A 20,635-nucleotide genomic window follows, 5' to 3' on the forward strand; every position below is an offset into this window, starting at 1 on the left:
GTGAACGTAATAACAATACCTCCCCACTTATATTATCACTTATATATATACAGGTATATACCTTTGTTCTGTAGACCTCTTTTGTGAATATAAAGCTGCAGTATTGTTAAACGTTTGCACTGAACGCGTGAGAGAGTCGGTAACGTCACCATAGCCACATTCCTTCTTTAAAAATGAACACAATTTAACCATCTTGATGAAACACAGTAAAGTCGAAGCATTGTATATCCTTAATGTAATCATGTCCATTTTAAACGACACGGCGCACCAAAAGCGACACATTGTAACTTGGGCCCTAATTAAGAAATTTAATTCTACTTAGTCGCTAGACTGTACTCTATAGATGTCATTGTCTCGATCTCTTAATAGAAAATATCATGAGAATCAGTAATCTGGAAGTGGTATAAAAGCTCGTCCTCCCAGTTGCCACTTATCTCGCTAGCTGACAGCTAAGACAGATCATCTCCGTAGTAAGGTGAGTTTCAGTGGTACCTTCAAATAGTATAGTACCCTCAGTGTGAACTGGAGCCAGGACACGAGTCATTGTATTAATACGAGGATATGAGTGATTGTATTAACGGTGCTATCAAGATACTGTAATATATAATGACTGTGTATTTCTTGATTTCTTGTGCTTGTTTGTCAAAGTGCTTAATGTGCAGACGAATTCTGATAAATACATATAGAGGTGGGGGTGAAAATATAACAGTAGGCAAGGAGTATTTAACTCAGGGGTGGAAAATCACTTCATATTTTCTCGACGGTACCCCAGAAGAGAGATTCACGTGCCTGCTTTACCTGTACATGTACCGTACCTGTATACTCAGTTAATCTTGTCATCTTAGCAACTTAAAATGTTTAAGGACGGATTCCTTGTGCGCGAAGGGATACCTTCCGACCAATTGCAACAATAGCATTCAAAAAGGCCGTGTAGCTACATGTATTTTGAAAGTGCTCTCGACCAACCACACCTCTTTCATAGTTGAACACTAGTGGTGCATATATTTCTATCAAAGATGGGTCTACGATAAAGACATTTCAAACTACATGTATCTTTATACGTTTTTATATTATCTATGAAATCTAAAACACCTTTCAAAACACAGATTCAATGTTGACTCTTGTGATTTTTTTTAGTTTCATCATGCTTCGCCTTATCATCCTCGCCTTGGTGGGCAGTGCCCTCGCTAGATACGACGAGCATCATATTGGTGAGTAACCTGCCTGGCGAAATGCTGCTTAATTTCTCTACTCATATGAAGCATTTTTAATAACATCTAGATTCAAAGGTACTCAACGCAACTGTTGGACGAACATCTAAATATATCAAAATGATAAGAATAATGAATAGGCTTAACCTGTTACGCGGACTAAACGTGGTATCTTTTTTATTACGTCGACTGCGATCGCCTTAACTTGATGGTAGCATTTTGGATTTCGTTTCAAAGCAAAATCGGTACAAGTAGCATACACGTGTAGCAGTGATATTTATCAAATATAAGCTATTTATCTATATCCACAGCTCCCAAATTCAACGACTTCTGCAAGAAGTGTATCGAAGAGAGAAATGGCGTTGGCTACTACGAGAACCCAGAAGACTGCAAAACTTATCTCCAGTGTGATTTGGATGATGATCTTAACATCAAGGTTCATGTGAAGGAATGTGCTGAAGGCACACTCTTCGACGGTACAATTGTTACCTGCGTTCCATGTGAGGTCGCCACCTGCCCAGGCAGCAAGGTCCCATACCCACAGTGCCCACCAAGAAGTGAGTTAATGGTTTTTATTTTGCAAAAAGAATCACTATAAAGATATACCACTAGTCAACATTACACATGAAAAGTATCAAAGTTGCGAATCATGAAGATATATTTTATGTCAAATAAGCGTGAATAACTATACCAAAACCTTGTAGACATCACTGACTATTATCATACTGCTTGCTTACAATATTAATATTAACAATTTTATACAACTATTTTTCCTCAGCCGCCCCACCAACCACCACCCTCGCTTACACCACCCTTCCCCAGTTTGACGGCAAATGTGACGGCCCTGACGGATGGACCTACTTGGCCGTGTGGGGTGATGCCAACACCTTCTACAGATCCCAGACCCTTGGTGATGAGACCAGAATCGAGCGTGTCAGCTGCGGACAGTGGGAGTTCAACGTTAAGAGATGCATGTGCATGGTTCCAGGTATGTGATGATCTGCTTGACGTCTTATAATTGCAAAATTGGTAACGTTTTTATTTAAACGATAGCAATTAATAATTCTCTTGTTTTTTCTTACCAATTCAACAACTTGATAACGCGCAAGTAGTTGATAAATGGTCACTGTCATTCTTCTTTAAACAGAAAATGGAAAAAATAACATTGTATTGAAACATTTCTTACAGATCTCCAGGCTATTGCCCTGTGGCCTTTCGATGAGCACACCGACACCACCGTCGATAACTTCTGGACAGACTGCGCTGGTGTAGAGCTTTCTGACGGTAAAGTCGGATACGCTGCTCACTTCAACGGCACCGTCCACTGCGAGGTCCCACGTTTTAACAACTACCCATGGGGCTCTGCCCTCACCATTTCCTTCTGGTACAAGAATGCTGCTCACGCTAAGAACGACCGTGAGGGTCTCCTCAGCAACGGTAACTGTGCCATCGAGCCAACCATCTCCTTCTGGTCTGACCGCGGCTATCTTGGAGGCCGCGTCCTGGTCAACAACAACGGCACTCTCCTCACCGTCGACCTCGGCAAAAACGTAAGTATTGGTTAAGCTCGACAAAATATTTCTGAATTCCGTTATACTATATGTCAACCACTGGCTGTATTGTTCTTTCTCGCTATCAGCATAGACACGGTAATAACAGTTTTGGTGATCTCATCCGTTGCTATTATTATCCATTTGTCATTTAGAAAGGAAAAACCTTTGCTTTCACCAAAATTCTGATTTTGTTTATAACCCGTTCTTTCTAAATAAATAACTCTATGCCATCTTGGTTAAACTAATGTCTTTTTATAAATAATTAAAACGTGTTTTGTTGATTACGTCAGAAATGCACCACAGACGAATGATTCAAGAAACCATTTATAGTATTTCACAAAAGCTGCATAATACCGTCCTAAGTGGACTGATAGGTGCTCTGGAGAACCAGAAATACCTGAAGCCGAAAATGAAATTTTACCCACAAAAACGCCTCTATTACGTAATCCAAAGAAAATGCAGACCCTATCTATGAAATGTGCACACTCATATTTGACTCATATGCCACGGTATCCCCTTCACTTTGTATTATACTGTTATTGTTGTTATTCTTCATATCACAGGGTGGCAGCGGCTGGAACCACGTCGCCATGGTCTACGATGGTCTCAGACTGGTGCTTTACGTCAACGGAAAAGTTGTCGTTGATGATATCGCTGTCGGTAAGCAGCTTTTTTCTCACTTATTCAATTTTATGAGCACTATTTCTTATAATCAGTGTTGCCCATACAACCGTTGTCGTTTGCATTTTTTACTATATAACGTGAACAGGCCAGTAAAAAGATTTTTTTGCTAATTAGAACAATTTAATTTTGTGAACATGGCTTCAGTATCATTTTATTATTTTCTACAGGTGCTATCCCAGCTACCCTTGCTCCACTGTACATGGGCAGAGACTTGAACTGTGAGGCCGTTGATGCTCGTTACAGCAACACCAACCTTGTCGGATTCCTAGATGAGGTAACTCCTATTCTATTTTCCGAAATGAAACGGATTTAATAATCAGTATTTTACACATCTTTTCAAAAAATATCATTGTACGTGTCTAATTTTAACATTATGGTCGCAATTCTAATATAGACAAGTTGATATTGACATCTATACTGTAACTGCGCTGACGAATTTTCAATTAAATAAATTTTCGAGGCTGTTAACTAATTGAGACAACTTTTGATTTTCAGGTCCAGATCTACGACTGGGCTCTTACCGACGCCATGATCTGGAAGCTCAATGCTGGCGAGAGAAACATCAAGATGGCCAGAACCGACTAAATCATTTCTTCATTTACCTGACGGAAAACGATTAGATCGAACTGAACCTTTTTCATTCTTCATAAAAACTGTGGTCTCTATTTATAGTTACCCTTAGTTTATAGATGACAGCTCCATTGCCAGCACATTATTATGGCACTAAAGATGTAGGCTATAAAGCCAGGGTAGCACTGAACCCACAATATGTACAGTATAGATTCCCTTTTACTGCTTGTCGCATTTTACATAGAATAAAATCAATTTCGTAGAATTAAAAGCAAATCAAATACTTCTTTATTGCTTCAGGTAATTTAAGTTGTGATATGATCATTGGGGATTATGTCTATCTGCAACCTAGCCCAGTATGAAGGTGGATATTTATATAAACTCATATTGTGTAACTTACACCACCAGAAACTAAGATTATGTATAGACTAAAACCCAATATCCTAGATACAAATAAGCCTACCTGTACTTGCACATACACAACTCTCAATGTCGGGGTGTCTTTTTATCTGATGCAATGACATATACATGTAGCTACTCATAATATATTTGGCCCAGCATACTTCTAACGGACTCTATCACTCCGCCCAGAACGATCCTGCATCAAGGTCGACTGGTCCTCATTATCATTTACTAATCTTTACTACATTATCATTTACTAATCTTTACTACATTATCATTTAGTAATCTTTACTACATGTACTATCTGTTTCTCTAACAGGCTCTGAAGAAGCCATTTAGAGAAAACGCGCAAAATGGATGTAATAACGCTCTTTACGCAGTACTGAATATCGGTGCCAAAATGACCGTATGAAATAGAGCAGCCACATTGAGACTGTTAGTCTGATGACACCAAGGGATTTTCTCGTAATTTTTATTCCGAATTTTGACTCGGAAAATCTACTAAATAAACCCCTGAACCTACGACCATTGTCAATCAGTTATTGTAAAGTGTAAGCTACTACTGAATATTTTACTTAAAAGAAAAATTCAACTTGGACCGTGTGCGAAATGCATGTAGATCACCAGTGAAATACATTACTCAGAGAGTTGATAAAATTCGAAATTTTATCATTACCGCTATTTGCAATACGTACCGGACTTAACAAAATCCCTCTCATTGATGTGTCCAAATTTCCATGTGCACAGTAAAACTTTTCAACATTTCGGGTAGGGATTACATTATTGCTGAATAAAGCGAGTTCATAGTGTTAAAATATCGAAAAAAGCTTATTCTGCTATGAATATGAAAATCATCATACTGCCGAACATATTATATTAGTGACGTATTGTTAGGGCAGGCCGGTGTCATGTACCAGAAAGTCCCCCGTAACAGAGAATCCGCTTCCTATTCATTTGTACAGGCGAGCTTCGCCAAGATTTTGACCAACTTACGTCAAACTAACCCTAACCATTATAACTATATGGAGGGCGGACTTTCTGTCACACGGACCCTCATTTTCGTGACACCGGCTTGCGTGAAAAGGACGTCGTTGTCTTTTTGCGGAATCAAAATACATATGCTATATAACAGATGTATTTTTGGTATATTAAGTCGGAAAAGTTTTAAACGAACCGCAAGCCGAGACAAAGTTATTGGTATTTTATATTTTTATAAATATCATCTATCTCTCTCTCTCTCTCTCTCTGTGTTTATGTGTGTGTGTTGTGCATACTTCTGTTTATTCATATCACTGTTATCACTAGCCAGGTCTTGTTAAACTAGTTTTGAAATTCGGTCAGAGCATAACCCATGACAGCCTCTTGTCAGCGTGACTCTCAGAGCGTAAATATAAAATTTTAATGTACATCAAACGCTGATAAAGTTTTTAAAAATACATTTCACTTTGTATGAAAGCATTCACATTATTTAAATTAATTTATGGTAGGTCGTAGTTTCAACACAGTGAAAATACAGTGTACTACTTCACTTTAAGATCCTCTCGAGTAGTGGAGAACGCCTCTTTAAACGACTTTTATGAAAGCACCGCAGGTTCTCCCCATAAAAACTGACCACCGTGTCAACAGAAGAAAGCCAAGTTGTGACGTCGTGGGAGTATTCATACACCGAGAGCACGTCGCTTTGTGGCACTTCTGAGATTCTTCTAATAATATAACGTTTCTTAGAAACCTAGTATAATCTAACTTGGACAAGATGAGCAACCTGCTGCGCTTGACGTTGTACACACTGCTCTGTGTTGGGGGTGTTGCAGGTGAGTTCACAGGTTAAATTTACCTGTAAAGAGAGTAAGTCGTCGTAATGCGACTCAGTTGACCTACAACGTTTCGTAATTTAGTGTAAGTAGCTCAATGTCCTCGTCTCTCCTGTCAGTCGATGCACTATATAGTGGTGCAGTACTATCAGACTAAGTACGTGAAGTAGGCCTAGGTTTTGACACCATGCAGGCAAAGTGAATAAATAATCAATAATCTACCGATTCAACGCTCTTTCAACAATACGTTTGCAGTACATTAGACGTCAGTGGTATATGCTTATCTGTCTTGCAGAAAACAACAGAATTTGATATTTCATTGCTTCATATAGTGCACAAACTAGCGCATGATTTCTACCTTCATAACCTCACTGATTACACGTGTGGTTTGTAGCAAGGCTTGAGTATGTGCTTCAGATTCAGACGATTTTAATAGTTGTCGCAAAAAGGTAGCCTGTCGATATAGCTGCGTGACGATATGGGCGTTTGAATGAAAAATATGCTATGCGCCGAACTTGAAGCTCCGGGTAGAGGGTTTACCGTCAGTTTTTTTCTCTTCTTTTAGTCGTTTCAATATATGACGCTAGTGTACAAATTGAAGAAAACATCATCTAACAGTCCATTTGCCCACCCGCATGTGTGTAAAGAAATTCACCTAAGCTGAAACTAGGACCCAAAATTATCTTCCATCCTAGGCTGAAACCAGGTTTCCACTTATAATGCCGACATGTGCAGTTACCTGCAGTAGTCTTGTATAGTAAAATCACGTACCAGAGGCGAAAGTGGACCTTTTATAATAATGGCCTAGATATATAGGTACATTTTTCTAAGATATTTAGTGTTATCTCTGTGACACTTTTTCACTGACCCCCCTTTCCTGTCACTTTGTCATACTCCTTGTGTGACTTTGAAATATTTGTGGAAATTTCATACCGAGATGTACATTATATAAAATACGTTTTAGCAAATGAAAATCATGTCAGTCCTTTCAACTTTTAGTGACCTCACGTTTTAGGGGCGTACTATAGTTTTATTTGCATATGTCAACCAGCTGACTGGACAAATCTTGAACACAATAAAAGTTTATTAGCCAAAGAGATTTTGTGCAGGATTTACTTTCCTGCTGTGCCAGCACTAGAAGACAGAGGATGAGTACACGAAGAATTAGTCATAATAATCTACATATAGATGTAATACATGGTGAACAGAGTACTGGAGTAGAGCGGCGCGCCCATCCAAGTGTAGATTTACATGTAGCCTACTCTCATGACCTCGCACATTTTTGTGTCAACTGGAAACCTACTGTAGTTCTATTATAAACACATCATGCGTTTCATAATTACGGCGCATGCTCAGTAGACGAAGTAACCACATGTGCTATGAACTCTTCAACTCAAGGCGTGGCGTAGACATAGGGTTTAGGTAACTACACTTAAATCTTATAAACATAATAGAGAGAGCTGGGAGGGGGGTCTTCTTCATTCAAATTAACACAATATTGTTTTTATGTGTATAATTTAACGTTTTTTTTCCGTATCTCTCCAAGGCCACTTTTTTTAAAAACGCACAGTGTAACAGTACAAATAGTAAATTGAATAATTTGAATTGTTCACTAAACAAAACGACAGCAAAAGACTTTTTCTGCTGCAAATAACACACAGACGAGTAGAACCATAGAAACTGTTGTAAAAACTGTAAGACACCCTAGCCTATAGCCTATCGTGATTAATGTGAAATAACAGGGGTTAAAATCCATGGAAATAAAACAAACATAAAGCAAGTTTCATCAAATACACGTTAAAAGATGTTTTGTTTCGACGTGAATGCAAGGTGAAAGCAGCCTAAAGCAACACGCACTGAGCCTGGTACGCGATCACTGTCCCCATAATATCCATTTAATATATTTACGTGCATTTCATTTCCTTTATAATGTTTTTCATATTTGCTTGGTGACGCTCTCTTTAATTTACTAAAGCCTGAGGTCTCATGTGCATTGGACAGATATCTCCACTGCTGGAAACGATCGTAAAAATCAAGGGTCATGTTATTAAAAAAACTTCATACTCGATCAAATGCGCCTTTTGGCATACCTAGGGATGTACTAGTAGACACAGGGAACCCCGGCAGAAAGAGTTGATTCCTCATCCATGATGTTTTGACTATGGTACCAGACACAGGACTTTTTGTAAAAAGAACTTGCTTGGTTTGAAGGGAGAATTTTAAGTAAAAGTGCTAAAATGAGATGCAGCAGGTATATTGAGAGCAAAGGAGATGTTCTTTTGTGTCAGATAAGCGCTGAGCATTAGCTTGTTTAAATATGGCATGTGCAGTTAATATGCACGAGTTGTAAATGTAAACATACGTATTAAACATTTTGACGTATTAAGGGCAAAAGGTACGAATGTATTTTCTAAGTAATTTTGTTTGTGGTCCAGTCAATTCTTATACGAATTATGATGCTTTTATCACAACAATATAGCCTAAGATTTTGTCATTCAAACATGGTACGTGTAAATAGGGCAATCGTTAATTATAACAAAGCTCTCTTTATTTTTATAAATAAATAAATAAATGATAATTAGAGGTGTTCCCCCTCGTTCTTTTCAAATACGTGGCTGCATACCACCATTTATCTATTCATGTTCTAAACTCAATCAGTTCTTTTGCATATTTCGAGTTAGATCTTATTAACCCAAAATCATTTTTCTTTTAGGTCAAACTTGCCCAGATGGTAGTAACATCTCCACCTGCATCAGCAACATCAATACAGGCAAGTAGGGTTGTGATTGAGTACTTGCGTGGCACTTGTTGTATCAGGGTTGTAGGGCGGGGGGGGGGGGGGGGGGGGGGAGGGGGGGGGTCGAGATAGGTCTTACTGTTTCATGACCCTAGCTATCTCTGTGTCATATTGATACTTGTAATCTTCCCGAATGGGGGTTCTCTGCAGAAATACTTAGTCATATACTGGTGGTGAGCGACAGTCCCTAGTAACTTACACATACTCAGTCTGGTTATCTTTCTGTAAGCCCCTTGGCGTTCCATCAGCCCCTCCGCAAATCAGAACGGGGGTCATCGACTGGCACCGATGACATCTCCATAGAACACATTCCTTCTTGGTATTTTTGATGCCATAATTTCGATGATAAAATTGCCAAAAGAAATGTCAGTACCTGCTACTGCCGCTGGTTGTACACGGGATCAAACATGATCCAGTTTACAGGGAACGTTGGGAATTTTTATTTTCGCCATAAATCTTATAACGTTTCTGAAATTTCAGGATTTATCTTTTGTGTGTCATGGATGTTTGGGTATGCAAGAAGAAGTAGCACTGTAGACGGAGGGCACTAGTATTTATGTCTCCTCATTAATATCATATTCACAAAAATCGTATTCATATTTTCATTTTCATTTTCATATGTTACAGTGAGATAAACTAAACTAAACTAAACTTAAATATTAATCCAAGCCAAAGGATAAGTAAATGACAAACACAGATAAATAGTGTTCGAAATTTGGCCGGTAAGGTCCCTCTATTAAAGAATGGTGTTAGATATTGTATAGCATTAAATAATGTTAATTAGTTAAAATTACGTAATGTTATCTCTTAAAAATAAATATCAAAACAAATAGTGCAAATATTTTCATTTGTGGGGTTGCAAAGAGGCCAAAAATTGCAACCGGAAAAAAGAGTGGAAAACAAAAACCAAAATAGCATAAGCCGAAATAATGCAAGCCAAAATATATGCAAGAAGAAGTAGCACTGTAGACGGAGGGCACTAGTATGTGTGGGTGAAAAAGCCGCCATGTTTGTTTCTGGTCAAAACAACCCAGTTTTTATTTAAAAAAGCTCGGTTAACAACCTAAGGGTTGAAATTGAACATTTATTAAGTTGGATGGCCAAAATTATTTATGTAAATTGAACATTTATGTATATATTTTTGGATTACAGCTGCTCACGCTCTCAATCGCACTTTCTTACCCGACTCGTTCAACCTGAATACGTACTTGAACGTCACTTTCAATGCACCGGAAGAGGAATTTGAAGTGTGCTGCAAGACTTTTACCTTTCCGTAAGTTGCAATATAGATAAAACTCTTCTGTATAAAACTTTGCTGTCATTCTCGTGATCTCGTTCTTATTATGAGGAGAACATGGACCCCTTTTTACCTGAGGTCTGCAGGTCGAGAATTTCATCTTCTTCCGATATTTTACAAACCGAGGCCATTTCCACCGCAGACTCGGCTATGTCCGTAACTTTATCTTGTTGGCTGTAATGCAGCTGGGTCATAGCATTTTCGATAAATGAAAAAAAGAAAGAAGTGTATAAATTTTATACAGTGGGTTCTGAAAATTCAGAATTTCATGTTGAAAGAAAAAACATTTGGTTTGTTATCTTCACGAATTTCTGCATATTCTATCAGTCAATTTGCTCTGTTTCTTTATTATTATTATTATCATCATTATTATTATTATTATTATTATTATTATTATTATTATTATTATTATTATAATAGACGATGATGATGATGATGATGATGATTAAATCGTGAACTTGCCCAGTGTCTTACCCAGATACTGGCAATGTACCATGACACTGACTAAGACCATTTAAACGTTAGACTAAGAGTTTCTCCCATTTCACTTTTTAATACATCATCCAAGATATTTTCAAATGCATATTGTTGACATAGTTCTTTTCATTAAGTTTGTAAAGAAGTTGGTTTTTTTGTGTTAGCCTGTATCAGTCATGCTCATCGTCCTCAAACGGGAAATAGAATCAGATTTCGTAAAAGCAATGGCAATATTAATTTAAAAGTAGGCCTACATATTAACCAGGCGTCGGTAGAGCGTCAATTCCCAGCAACGCATATAAACCACTTCTATTAGTTTCTTATTCGGCTCAAGTAAATTTGACATGCCAAGGGATAAACTTAATAAAATAAATCACTTGATCAACAGATCAAAAGAGCTTTAAACTGCTCCTTTCTTGAAATTATTGATCCTAAATTTAACCTACTTACAGATACCTGACCTACTTATCTGCCCCCATTATATACAGCATAGAAAGCCAGCAAAATATCCGTTAAAGAATAATTTTTTTGGGTACATTAAACGATGTATTTTGCTAATTCTCTTAGTTATACTATTTGAAACTATGTGCTGGCATTTGGTCGGCTTTTGTGGCAAAAAATTGACTTCATATGCATCTTAAATGAGAACCTTCGTTTTTCTAGGGCTAAGAAGTTTTCGTTGGATCCCTTGAATCCTGACCAAAAGGCTGCCCATACCCAAAGCGCCAACGCTCCAACTTTGTCCTATGGCTCCGTTTCTGGTAAGACATACGCTGTATAAGGTTAAAGGGATAATAACTCTTCGTATGAGATCTATATTTCACAATAAAAACATTGTGAAGAACTCACAGAAATATAATACATTCTTTTTTACCACAAAAACGGCAGTTATAGCTCTTATTCTGATATCCGAGCTTGTCTTTAGACCACGTGACCTCCATTGAAGGCTATACTCTGTTAAAATCTCTTAAGAGATTTTAACAAAAAACCAAACTTTTTAGAAAAAAACCAGGGACTAACTTTGAATGTAAAAATGGATTCATTAACCATTAGTAAGTATGGGAAAATTGTTGTTTACTCCAGGAAAATTCATTTTTTTGCCGAAACGAAGAGTTATTATCCCTTTAATCGGCACGAGGGTTTGGAAGGGAGTGAATCGCACACACCTACCCCTTTTCTAAAATGAATTCCACGAAGTCAGCAGTGGACCGTAGTGAATAGGGGCTAAAGAGGAAATGAGACCCAACAGAGGACTGCAAAATGCCCCAAAGTTAACCATATTTTATTAAATATCTGCACGGTTGCAGGGCAGCAAAAAGGGGGGGGGGGGGGGGGGGGGTAGCACAGGAACAAAACATAGAGCCTCGTGGTCATGAGGCCGTGGTCACGTACACGTAGATGATTTTGGCGTGTTTGCGACTGTAAGTCTACTAGATATCAATTAAACAGATTTATGAGTCAGTGATTTTCCTAAGTACGTCTTAATTTTTTCATTGAAGATTCCAATAATAACCAAGAAATCTTTTGATTTTTGCCAAGCTATAGACTTCATAAAAATTGTAAATTTTACGAGCTTCACTCCTATTGTTGAGTCCCGTTGCCTCGCTTTCGACACCAAAGAGCAAATTACTTGTAAATGAAACTAACCAGACTGTAAACAGTGGCAAGCTTTTTCAGTTTTGCCATTTTGTTTATTTAAAAAAACGCACTTTTTTGTACATGCGCAAAAGGTTTGATACATGTGCTTGGAGGATTGCACATGGTTCCTCTTTCTCCATACCCGTGACCCGCTAGTTATAGTACGTGTAATTTTTATATTCTGCCATTGAATGCAATACTGTGTCGTATTTGCAGGTAAGCACACACTAGTGATGGTGGACCCGGACGTTCCCTCTAGTACCGTTGGCACCTTGGCTAAACCCTTACTCCACATGCTAGTGTTAAACATCCAAGACGGCAACGTCCCACAGGGCCAGGTCATCGCGAGATACAATGGTCCCATGCCGCCCGACGCCAGCCCTCATTATTATTTTTTCATGATTTTAAGTCATGCGGATGAAGTTGACAATTCTACCATTCCTCAGTATAGTAACGGGGGAAATCTAAGCTGCGGGGTGCCTGGAAGGTAATGCTTGGTGTGTGTGTGTGTGTGTGTGTGTGTGTGTGAGAGAGAGAGAGAGAGAGAGAGAGAGAGAGAGAAAGGGAGGGTATTAAAAAGGCATATTCAGTACCTGTACATATGCGTGAGTGGAAGAAAAATTGGCGAGCACGAGCATATTCGTAGAAACATTTAAAATAACGGTTGCTCTTTGTCTGCATAGAGCAAGAGAATTAACTTTTAGCCTATTTTAATAATTTAAAATTATTAACTTATCACTGTTAACATGTGACGGGAATGGTAACTCACTACGCGAACCGTAGTCAATTTTTCATTCTTCTCCACAGATCCTAATTGTCCCACATAATGGCCTCGACACTGCCAGCTAACTTTAAATTGTGCTACACTGTATGTACATATATGGGACTCCGAACTTGTATTCCCGGTGTAATGTGACAGAGAGTCCCCCATAACAGAGAGTACGCTTCCCATTCATTTGTACAGGCGAGCTTCGCCCTAGATTTTGACCCACTTACGTCAGACTAATCCTAACCATTATAACTATATGGAGGGCGGACTTTCTTTTACACGCACCTTCAGTTTCGTTACACCGGGACTACCATTCCTGTCAAACCTGAGTGAAGCTGATGTGAATAAGTGTGAATAACGAAAATGTTTTGAGTCCATATCAAGAATGCAATCTGTCTTATTTCCAGATGCCTGTTCGATGTGAAGAAATTTATTTCAGACAATTCCATGTCACTGGTTGGGCTGAGTTGGATGCGCGTATCCAATGACATCTTCGTTAACTTTAAAAACATGCAAAGAGGAAGGTTGACTGAAGCTCAGGTCTGCGCAAACGAGCCGACCTACCAGACCCCCTGCCCTACCGGGACTGCCTCTGGTCTCAGCAACATACATTGGGTGAGCTTGGCACTGCTTCCACTAGTGTCACTCTGGCATAAGCTCTGAAAACGTGTTCAAACAACAATTGCAGTGTTCTCTTTATTATAATACTCCTCTTTTCTTTGGTATTATCGTCATGAGAATAGTAATCTGTAGTTTTGTGGCAACGATTTACTAGAATGATAATTTCATTTGCTGTCTCCAACTGAGCCTCGTGATCAGTCTTCGATATCCATGTTACGATTGCTTTGTTTGGGTTTTTTTTAATTTGAGATTAAATGAAAAGCATATTAAAGATAGATATTCCTCGACTTCAAGCACTATTTACGCGATTGTAGGATCGTGATGTAAGACGTTTGTTTTCTTTTAGAAGTTCTGCGTCCGCAAGTTCATTTTTAGACTGCAGATGTTTACAATCCGTGGTCAAGTGCAACTTTCAGTTTTATACCGCTTTGTAAAGAGTTACCGATGAAAGCAATTTTAACAACAGCCATTTCTTCATCCATTATTTTTGTAAAGGGTGGAAAAACATTTGTTTAACTTTATAGTGCTTTTGTTTTAATATGTTAGCAGAATAAACAACCTTTTTCTTCATGTGATAATCTGCGTGGTTTGCTGTTTACCTTGATGGAAATTACTCATTTTTCACGCGAGTTGTGCTATTTGCACTCGTTATTAATGTAGCAAAGAGCTCGAGAAAATTAGTCCAGTTACACGTAATCCAAGGTGACGAACGGATACCAGAGCTTTTAAGCTAAAATGCCATACTTGTCAATGTAAATGGCGAGAAACGTCATAAATTATAACTCATATCATGTAAATTATTCTACCGCACGGAATAAAATGAAAAGGTACGTGAAAAAGATAGGTAATTCAATGATAATGGAAGTAAACTTTTTTGTCACTGATAAGACAATATCAAAACACCGAGAACCAAAGTTAGTTTATTGTTAGCTTGCGTCACAATCGCATATCAAACATTTAAGAAAGTTCGTTTCAATATGTGTGAGCAATTTTGCAATAACGGGCCATTTTGCCATTTTCATTTGTTATTTCGATGTTATAATTTGAATTACAGAGTTTTCAAGTTATGGTCAATTTAAACCTCCTTCTTTTCTACAACTAAACATACAATATAGGCCCTACGTATCTGGAAAAATCGCCAAATGTGCATTTTACAGAATAGAGTTGTATCATCAAAATCAATATTTGAATTCAACTTAAAATGCATAAAAACACATCTTCAAGTTGAAAACGAAATGTCTAGCAGAAGATTTACCCAAATCTCCAAACAGACAACCGGTTGTACTAGCACAGAACTCTGCCCGATCATTAGTTGCTGATATCTTTATACGTGTAACAATTCGTTTAACTGAAGCAAGGCATGTTTTGCATTGACATTCTTTCCGTCAAAGGAGAAATACCAAAAGTATCGTTTTTGGTTCGAAACACATTATAGTATAAGTAAATTACCATAAGACATCATGGTCGGATAGAATACTGAACTACATCTTAATAATATATGAATGATATAAAACCAGTTAGATACAGGAATGACTAGGCTTAATCAATCTTTTTCATGATGCTTCATGAATTAAATGTCAGGTACTTTCGACTTTTATTTGACACCTTTTGATGCATAACATGGCTATTCAGAAAAAAGCAAACACTTCTTAACATGTCATTAGCCAACTCTGCAGAAAGACGAAATTCTACAAGGGAGACTGCAGTCTTGACATGAAAGCGGGCGATGTCGAATACAAATCTGATGTCTTTGCTGGAGGACGCATCCAATTTTCTCGTAAGCAGTATTTAGAAGTCACTGAAATTAAACCAAGAAATTCCCATTCAAGAAACGATGTGTAATGGTTTGAAGATGTATCATTACAGCAGCCTGCTGTGGTACGCATTTCAAGCAAATCACTGCTCTATTGAGCCAACACTTTCTGTGTAATCACGCAGTTTACTACAATACCATTCCTTATTTCTATATCTATATAGACTATATATAAATTCACAAGTAAGATGATACAGAAGAAAAGATACAGGCGCTCGGATTACACAGATGTTCAAAGAAGTCAATAAATGAAAACATATGACAGAAGTATAAAGTTAAGGGAACCTAAAGCAAAAAATCGTCATAACGCACAGCCGCTGGTCGAGCCAGGTTGTTGCTCGGGAGGAACAAGGATAGAAATGATTGTCTTGGACGCTCGATAAATATCAAACGGTAGGCGAGGACGATTTAGTAAGTGCTGGGAACAATGAAGAACTTGCTTGACTTCGTCTGATTTCGTTCTATGTAATGTTTTCCCCCATCCCCCCACATATCATCCAACCTGGTCCCGCCAATGTGTATTTTGTGCATGAAAAATTCGTCGTTTCCACGAAAGTAGTGTGATAATAGTTCAACATCTTATTGCTAATTGTGACGATTACTACCACTACACTTAAATAACAGTAAATGATTCATTATATCAATTACATTTCAAACTATTAAAACTGATGCTCTGGACTGAAAATTGTGTCACCCCCCCCCCCCCCCCCCCCCCTTGGACTGATGGAATAACCCTCTTGCTTGTGCGGTCTTTCTTACTAAAGCACGAAATGCATCAATTTTGACACATAACAAATTGTTGTTTTACATCATTTATAGAGTACTTACAACAGATCGCTGCCGTTTTCAGTGCTAAATTCCACCCTGCAAGTGAAAATAATAGCAATGTGACATGAATTTTCTTTCCTCCCCATGTTCTACTGACTATGGTCCTGTCTGAGCACCTCTCATCAGAATGCATGATAATGTACAAGTCACCCGCTTTTCGTACGTTAGCTTCCATTTAGAATATATCTTTGTTATTTGAAAACCCGCAATGGATCCCCAATAATGAATCTCCAGTCCGGATAAGTTATTTGGGTTTGCTGAAGTCATAAGGACAAAAAGAATATCATTTTATGATCCATTAGTCTATACTAAATGACTATGCTGAGGAATACGATTTGAAAGGTTGAATGAATGAACCCAATGAAATCGCTGGCGCCGGATTGTGGCGGAGGATTGAACTAACAGACGTGATTTTATAAATAACTATTAAAATAACTTCTAAGAAATGCCCTCCTCTGATCAAGTGTTTCGGGTTGCCGACCAGAAATTCATAAAACTTGCTTTAGGTTAAGTAATTTCATTTAGTCTCTTATAAAGATTATATAAAATGAGAGTAAATGACCTGTAACGTCTATAAATTATTAATGCCAGTTCACCTTCTTCAAATTTCTGGTCGTAAATTTGACCTAGGCCTACTTATTTTTATTGTTACTGTGGTGAACAGGGACACCGGCTCTGTGCTGGTTTATCGATTTATCAAAAAAACATTGTAAAACTGTTCGATTAATTGTGAATATTTATTTATAAAACTTCGATCGTTCTGCACATTACATCGCCGCAAGAAGTTCGGTTACAACAGTACTGAGGCTACAAAGATTGGCTTCAGGTTCTGTCTCAACATGATTGTGACGGTGGCCATGAATTTTGTCGCAACATGATTGTGACGGTGTCCATGAATTTCATCATATTGTGCTTGTGAAGACAGCAATAAAAGATGGGCGTCGATTTGCCCATTTTACTTATAATTTCTCATGGCTATCATGATGAAAATTTGTCATATGAACTGTAATAGATATGGTGTGTTCAGACATTGTGAAAGCAATTATTTATGCAAATATTAAAAATCTGTATTTACTTAAATACTGAATGTTGTACAGCTTTCAATTTTGTATAATGCCCGTTGTAGTGAACCATTAATAGTACTCAGGGCCGTAGCCAGCAAATTCAAAGGGGTGGTTCTTTTTCTAAAATAGTGGACCTTTTACAATGAAGCGTATGTGAACTTAGATCAAACTTTACCCAAATGGGCCTTTTCCTGGCAAAAAGGGCAGTTTTTTCGAACCCCCCTGACTAAGGGCCTGGTACTGATAGTTTAAATTTGCATATATTTGATTTGCATATTTGTTTAATTGTTTAATTTATTCAGATGTATGTAAGCATGGGAGCTTGCATGTAGTGAACCATTAATAGTACCGATAGTTAGATTTGCATGTATGTGATTTGCACATTTGTTTAATTTAAATGTATCTACAATTAAGTTTTAATTTATTCAAATGTACCTATATCTAAGCATGACAGGTTGCATGTCAGTTATGGACGTTAATTTAAAATGCAAATTAAGATTAAGCATAAAAGAGGCCACAGAGCCACAGAGAAGGACAGACAGATACATAGGAATGGAGAGAGAGAGAGAGAGCGGGCTGGACAGACACACTTATAGTTATAGAGACCCGAGATTTACCGTCAGTTGAATAAACTATACAGCAGAAAACTATATCTGCCTGTCTCATTTATCTTATTGGTGAAAAGCAAATCGAAGAACTGAATAACTAACTGGCAGGTTATTACACTGTATAAAGTATAATCATAAAAGAAATAAGCATATGTCTTTATTGTAGAGAGTAAATTCCTTGATCACAGCATTTTTAAATTATACTAGAACAAATAAAGGTTATTGTTAGTATCATAAAGATCAATCTTCAATTTTTCCTAAAACTTTTTTGCAACGAATCTGGCAAAAATTCATATTCTCTGTCTTTTACCGAGACAGATTGTTAAAAGGGTATTCAAATCAGTGTCAGGGTCGACCACCCTGAGCTTCAGAGATAACTTGACACTAAGTTACTTGACACGATGAAGATAGGCTATAGTGAAGAGGTTAGTGTCAAGTTATCTCTGAAGCTCAGGGTTGGGTCGACTCGCGGATGGCTGATATTTATTCAATGGATAGGCTCATCTACTTCTATGGAATACTTTTTGAAATGGCAAATTGGAAAATTTTACTATGAAAAAAGTATTTGCAAAAATTGAACCTTTTTTATATTTGAACCTTTTTTATATGTCATACTGTATTATATACCATTTGTTTGTTCAGTGTCAGCTGTAGGATATACCTCGGGTTATGTAAATTAACGCACTTTACGGTTGAATACGGGTAATTAATTAAATACTAAAGGAATAAATAGCAGATTTTGTTGAGAGGTGGGTGTGGACTTCCTGTAGGTGACAAATGACTTGGAAAAACAGTGTGTCGGTGGTGCAGTGCTAAAATTCTCGCCCGTCAGCGGGCGGCTCAGCCGATGCTGCATCTCCTTTATTTGAACGTTCGTATTACTTACACGAAGATCCAACAGGTAGTGCTTGGTCAGCATAACTACATAATAAAGATAAAATAATCATAATATAAAATCATAATCATTTTAGTTGTCAAATGTTCATCACACAGACGGTTTTCACCAGATCAAAATGGTTGTGTGCCCTCATATGGCATATAAGGGGCTCAGTGGTGTAGCGGTTATCACATCCGCCTAACACGCAGAAGGTCCCCGGTCCGATCCTGGGCGGAACCATTCTTTCGAGCTACCATGCTCATATGATCATTTTTACTTGAAATGCGTTGACCGTCTGACGACAGGGCCGCTGAAATTTACAACATAAGACAATCACCCTTCTCATTCAGTAAATGTATGCCATCCACTGTTTGCACTATAATGCTCAGGCAACAAAAATACATGGTGATAGCTCTGTAAAATAATTCCTTACTATTAACCCATTGTAGCCCTCGTCATCAAAACAAACGGCAGCCATACTGGGGGGGGCGTCTCGATAGTCCGAAGGTTCATTGGTCCGAAGGTTCATTGGTCCGAAAATTCGTAAATTTTTCATCAGATTTTCAACAAAAAGGTTCATTGGTCCGAAGGTTCATTAGTCCGAAAATTAAAGGTCCATTGGTCCGAAGGTTCATTAGTCCGAAGGTTCGATAGTCCGAAGGTTCGATAGTCCGAAGGTTCATTAGTCCGAAGGTTCGATAGTCCGAAACATTTTAAGATGTTCTTCGATTTTAAGAATTATAATTACAAACGGAATCTAAGGGTGCGTTCCCAACGAAACTATCATTCTACGGAGATTGATCCAACTCCACCAGGATTCTCACTGTATGCAATCAGATTAGCAATCCTGGAGCTGCTAGGGGGTGATTAACTTTCGTGTGAACTCAGCTTCTAGAATCTTTATCATTTCGTTTTGAGTGCGACCGAAACGCACGTGAAAATTATCCATATAGGTCGTATTGTTTCCGTGAACTACTCTTTACAATGTGGGGAAGTTTGGGGATATGCAATGGCTACCCTTTCCAACTCATGAACACCATACATGTTTCACATGAAATATTGAATAAAGATTGGAACGCATAAAATGAGAGGACGCCTATAATGACATTTTCTTACGATGTCTTAAGATACTATGATTAGAATTCAAATTCTTCTAACCTACACATTTCTTAAATTATGTAAAAGTTATAGAATAATTGCATTTCCAAACAAACTATGTTGTTGTTCGCACAGCCCACTCCCCTACCCTCCCCCCCACCCCCACCCCCCCCCCCCCAAAAAAAAAAAAAAAAAAAAAAAACAGCCGTTCCGCCAGCAGTATTGTATTACTCATAGGGATGAGGATGAATTAACTGGAGTGTAAACTTGGCATAAAAAAAAAATTACGAGCATTTACGAAAACAAGCTTTTCCCTTACTAGGCCTTTAAACATAAAAATTGTATCAGAATACAGTAATATGCTCAAATATCCACAAATAGTAATACATATTTAATTCCACCCCCTCTTCCCCAGCAATACTGAAGGTGCTGAAACGTTTATAATCTGAATAGAAATGTGGCAACGCCATATTATTTATTTATTATTGGGCCTATTTATTGGGCCTATTTATTTATT

General features: G+C 37.9%; 2 protein-coding genes across 2 annotated transcripts; both read left to right on the forward strand.

The window, feature by feature from the left end:
• The first annotated feature begins 411 nt into the window (after positions 1-411).
• Positions 412-4,301, forward strand: LOC106176839 (uncharacterized). Its single transcript, XM_024075578.2, has 8 exons — positions 412-475; positions 1,138-1,211; positions 1,523-1,768; positions 1,990-2,199; positions 2,400-2,761; positions 3,328-3,424; positions 3,616-3,722; positions 3,944-4,301. The coding sequence occupies exons 2-8, from the start codon at positions 1,145-1,147 to the stop codon at positions 4,031-4,033; spliced, it is 1,179 nt and encodes a 392-aa protein (XP_023931346.2). The 5' UTR covers positions 412-475; positions 1,138-1,144; the 3' UTR covers positions 4,034-4,301.
• Positions 4,302-6,040: 1,739 nt separating this feature from the next.
• Positions 6,041-14,408, forward strand: LOC106176833 (uncharacterized). The gene is made up of 6 exons (XM_013559378.3): positions 6,041-6,231; positions 8,945-9,001; positions 10,181-10,301; positions 11,466-11,563; positions 12,657-12,927; positions 13,617-14,408. Exons 1-6 carry the CDS (start codon positions 6,174-6,176, stop codon positions 13,870-13,872), a joined length of 861 nt encoding a protein of 286 aa, XP_013414832.2. The 5' UTR covers positions 6,041-6,173; the 3' UTR covers positions 13,873-14,408.
• Positions 14,409-20,635: the final 6,227 nt, after the last annotated feature.

This window comes from Lingula anatina, chromosome 7 (genome assembly GCF_051362555.1).
Source record: "Lingula anatina isolate TDL-2025a chromosome 7, LinAna3.0, whole genome shotgun sequence".
Taxonomy (NCBI): Eukaryota; Metazoa; Brachiopoda; class Lingulata; order Lingulida; family Lingulidae; genus Lingula; species Lingula anatina.

Bases quoted from the DNA above. Each gene is read 5' to 3' on its own strand.
- LOC106176839 (XM_024075578.2), top strand. From the start codon at position 1,145: ATGCTTCGCCTTATCATCCTCGCCTTGGTGGGCAGTGCCCTCGCTAGA. The intron at 1,212-1,522 runs GTGAGTAACCTG...CTATATCCACAG, and splicing joins ATACGACGAGCATCATATTG to CTCCCAAATTCAACGACTTC. The intron at 3,723-3,943 runs GTAACTCCTATT...TTTGATTTTCAG, and splicing joins TTGTCGGATTCCTAGATGAG to GTCCAGATCTACGACTGGGC.
- LOC106176833 (XM_013559378.3), top strand. From the start codon at position 6,174: ATGAGCAACCTGCTGCGCTTGACGTTGTACACACTGCTCTGTGTTGGG. The intron at 6,232-8,944 runs GTGAGTTCACAG...TTTTTCTTTTAG, and splicing joins CTGTGTTGGGGGTGTTGCAG to GTCAAACTTGCCCAGATGGT. The intron at 9,002-10,180 runs GCAAGTAGGGTT...TTTGGATTACAG, and splicing joins CATCAGCAACATCAATACAG to CTGCTCACGCTCTCAATCGC.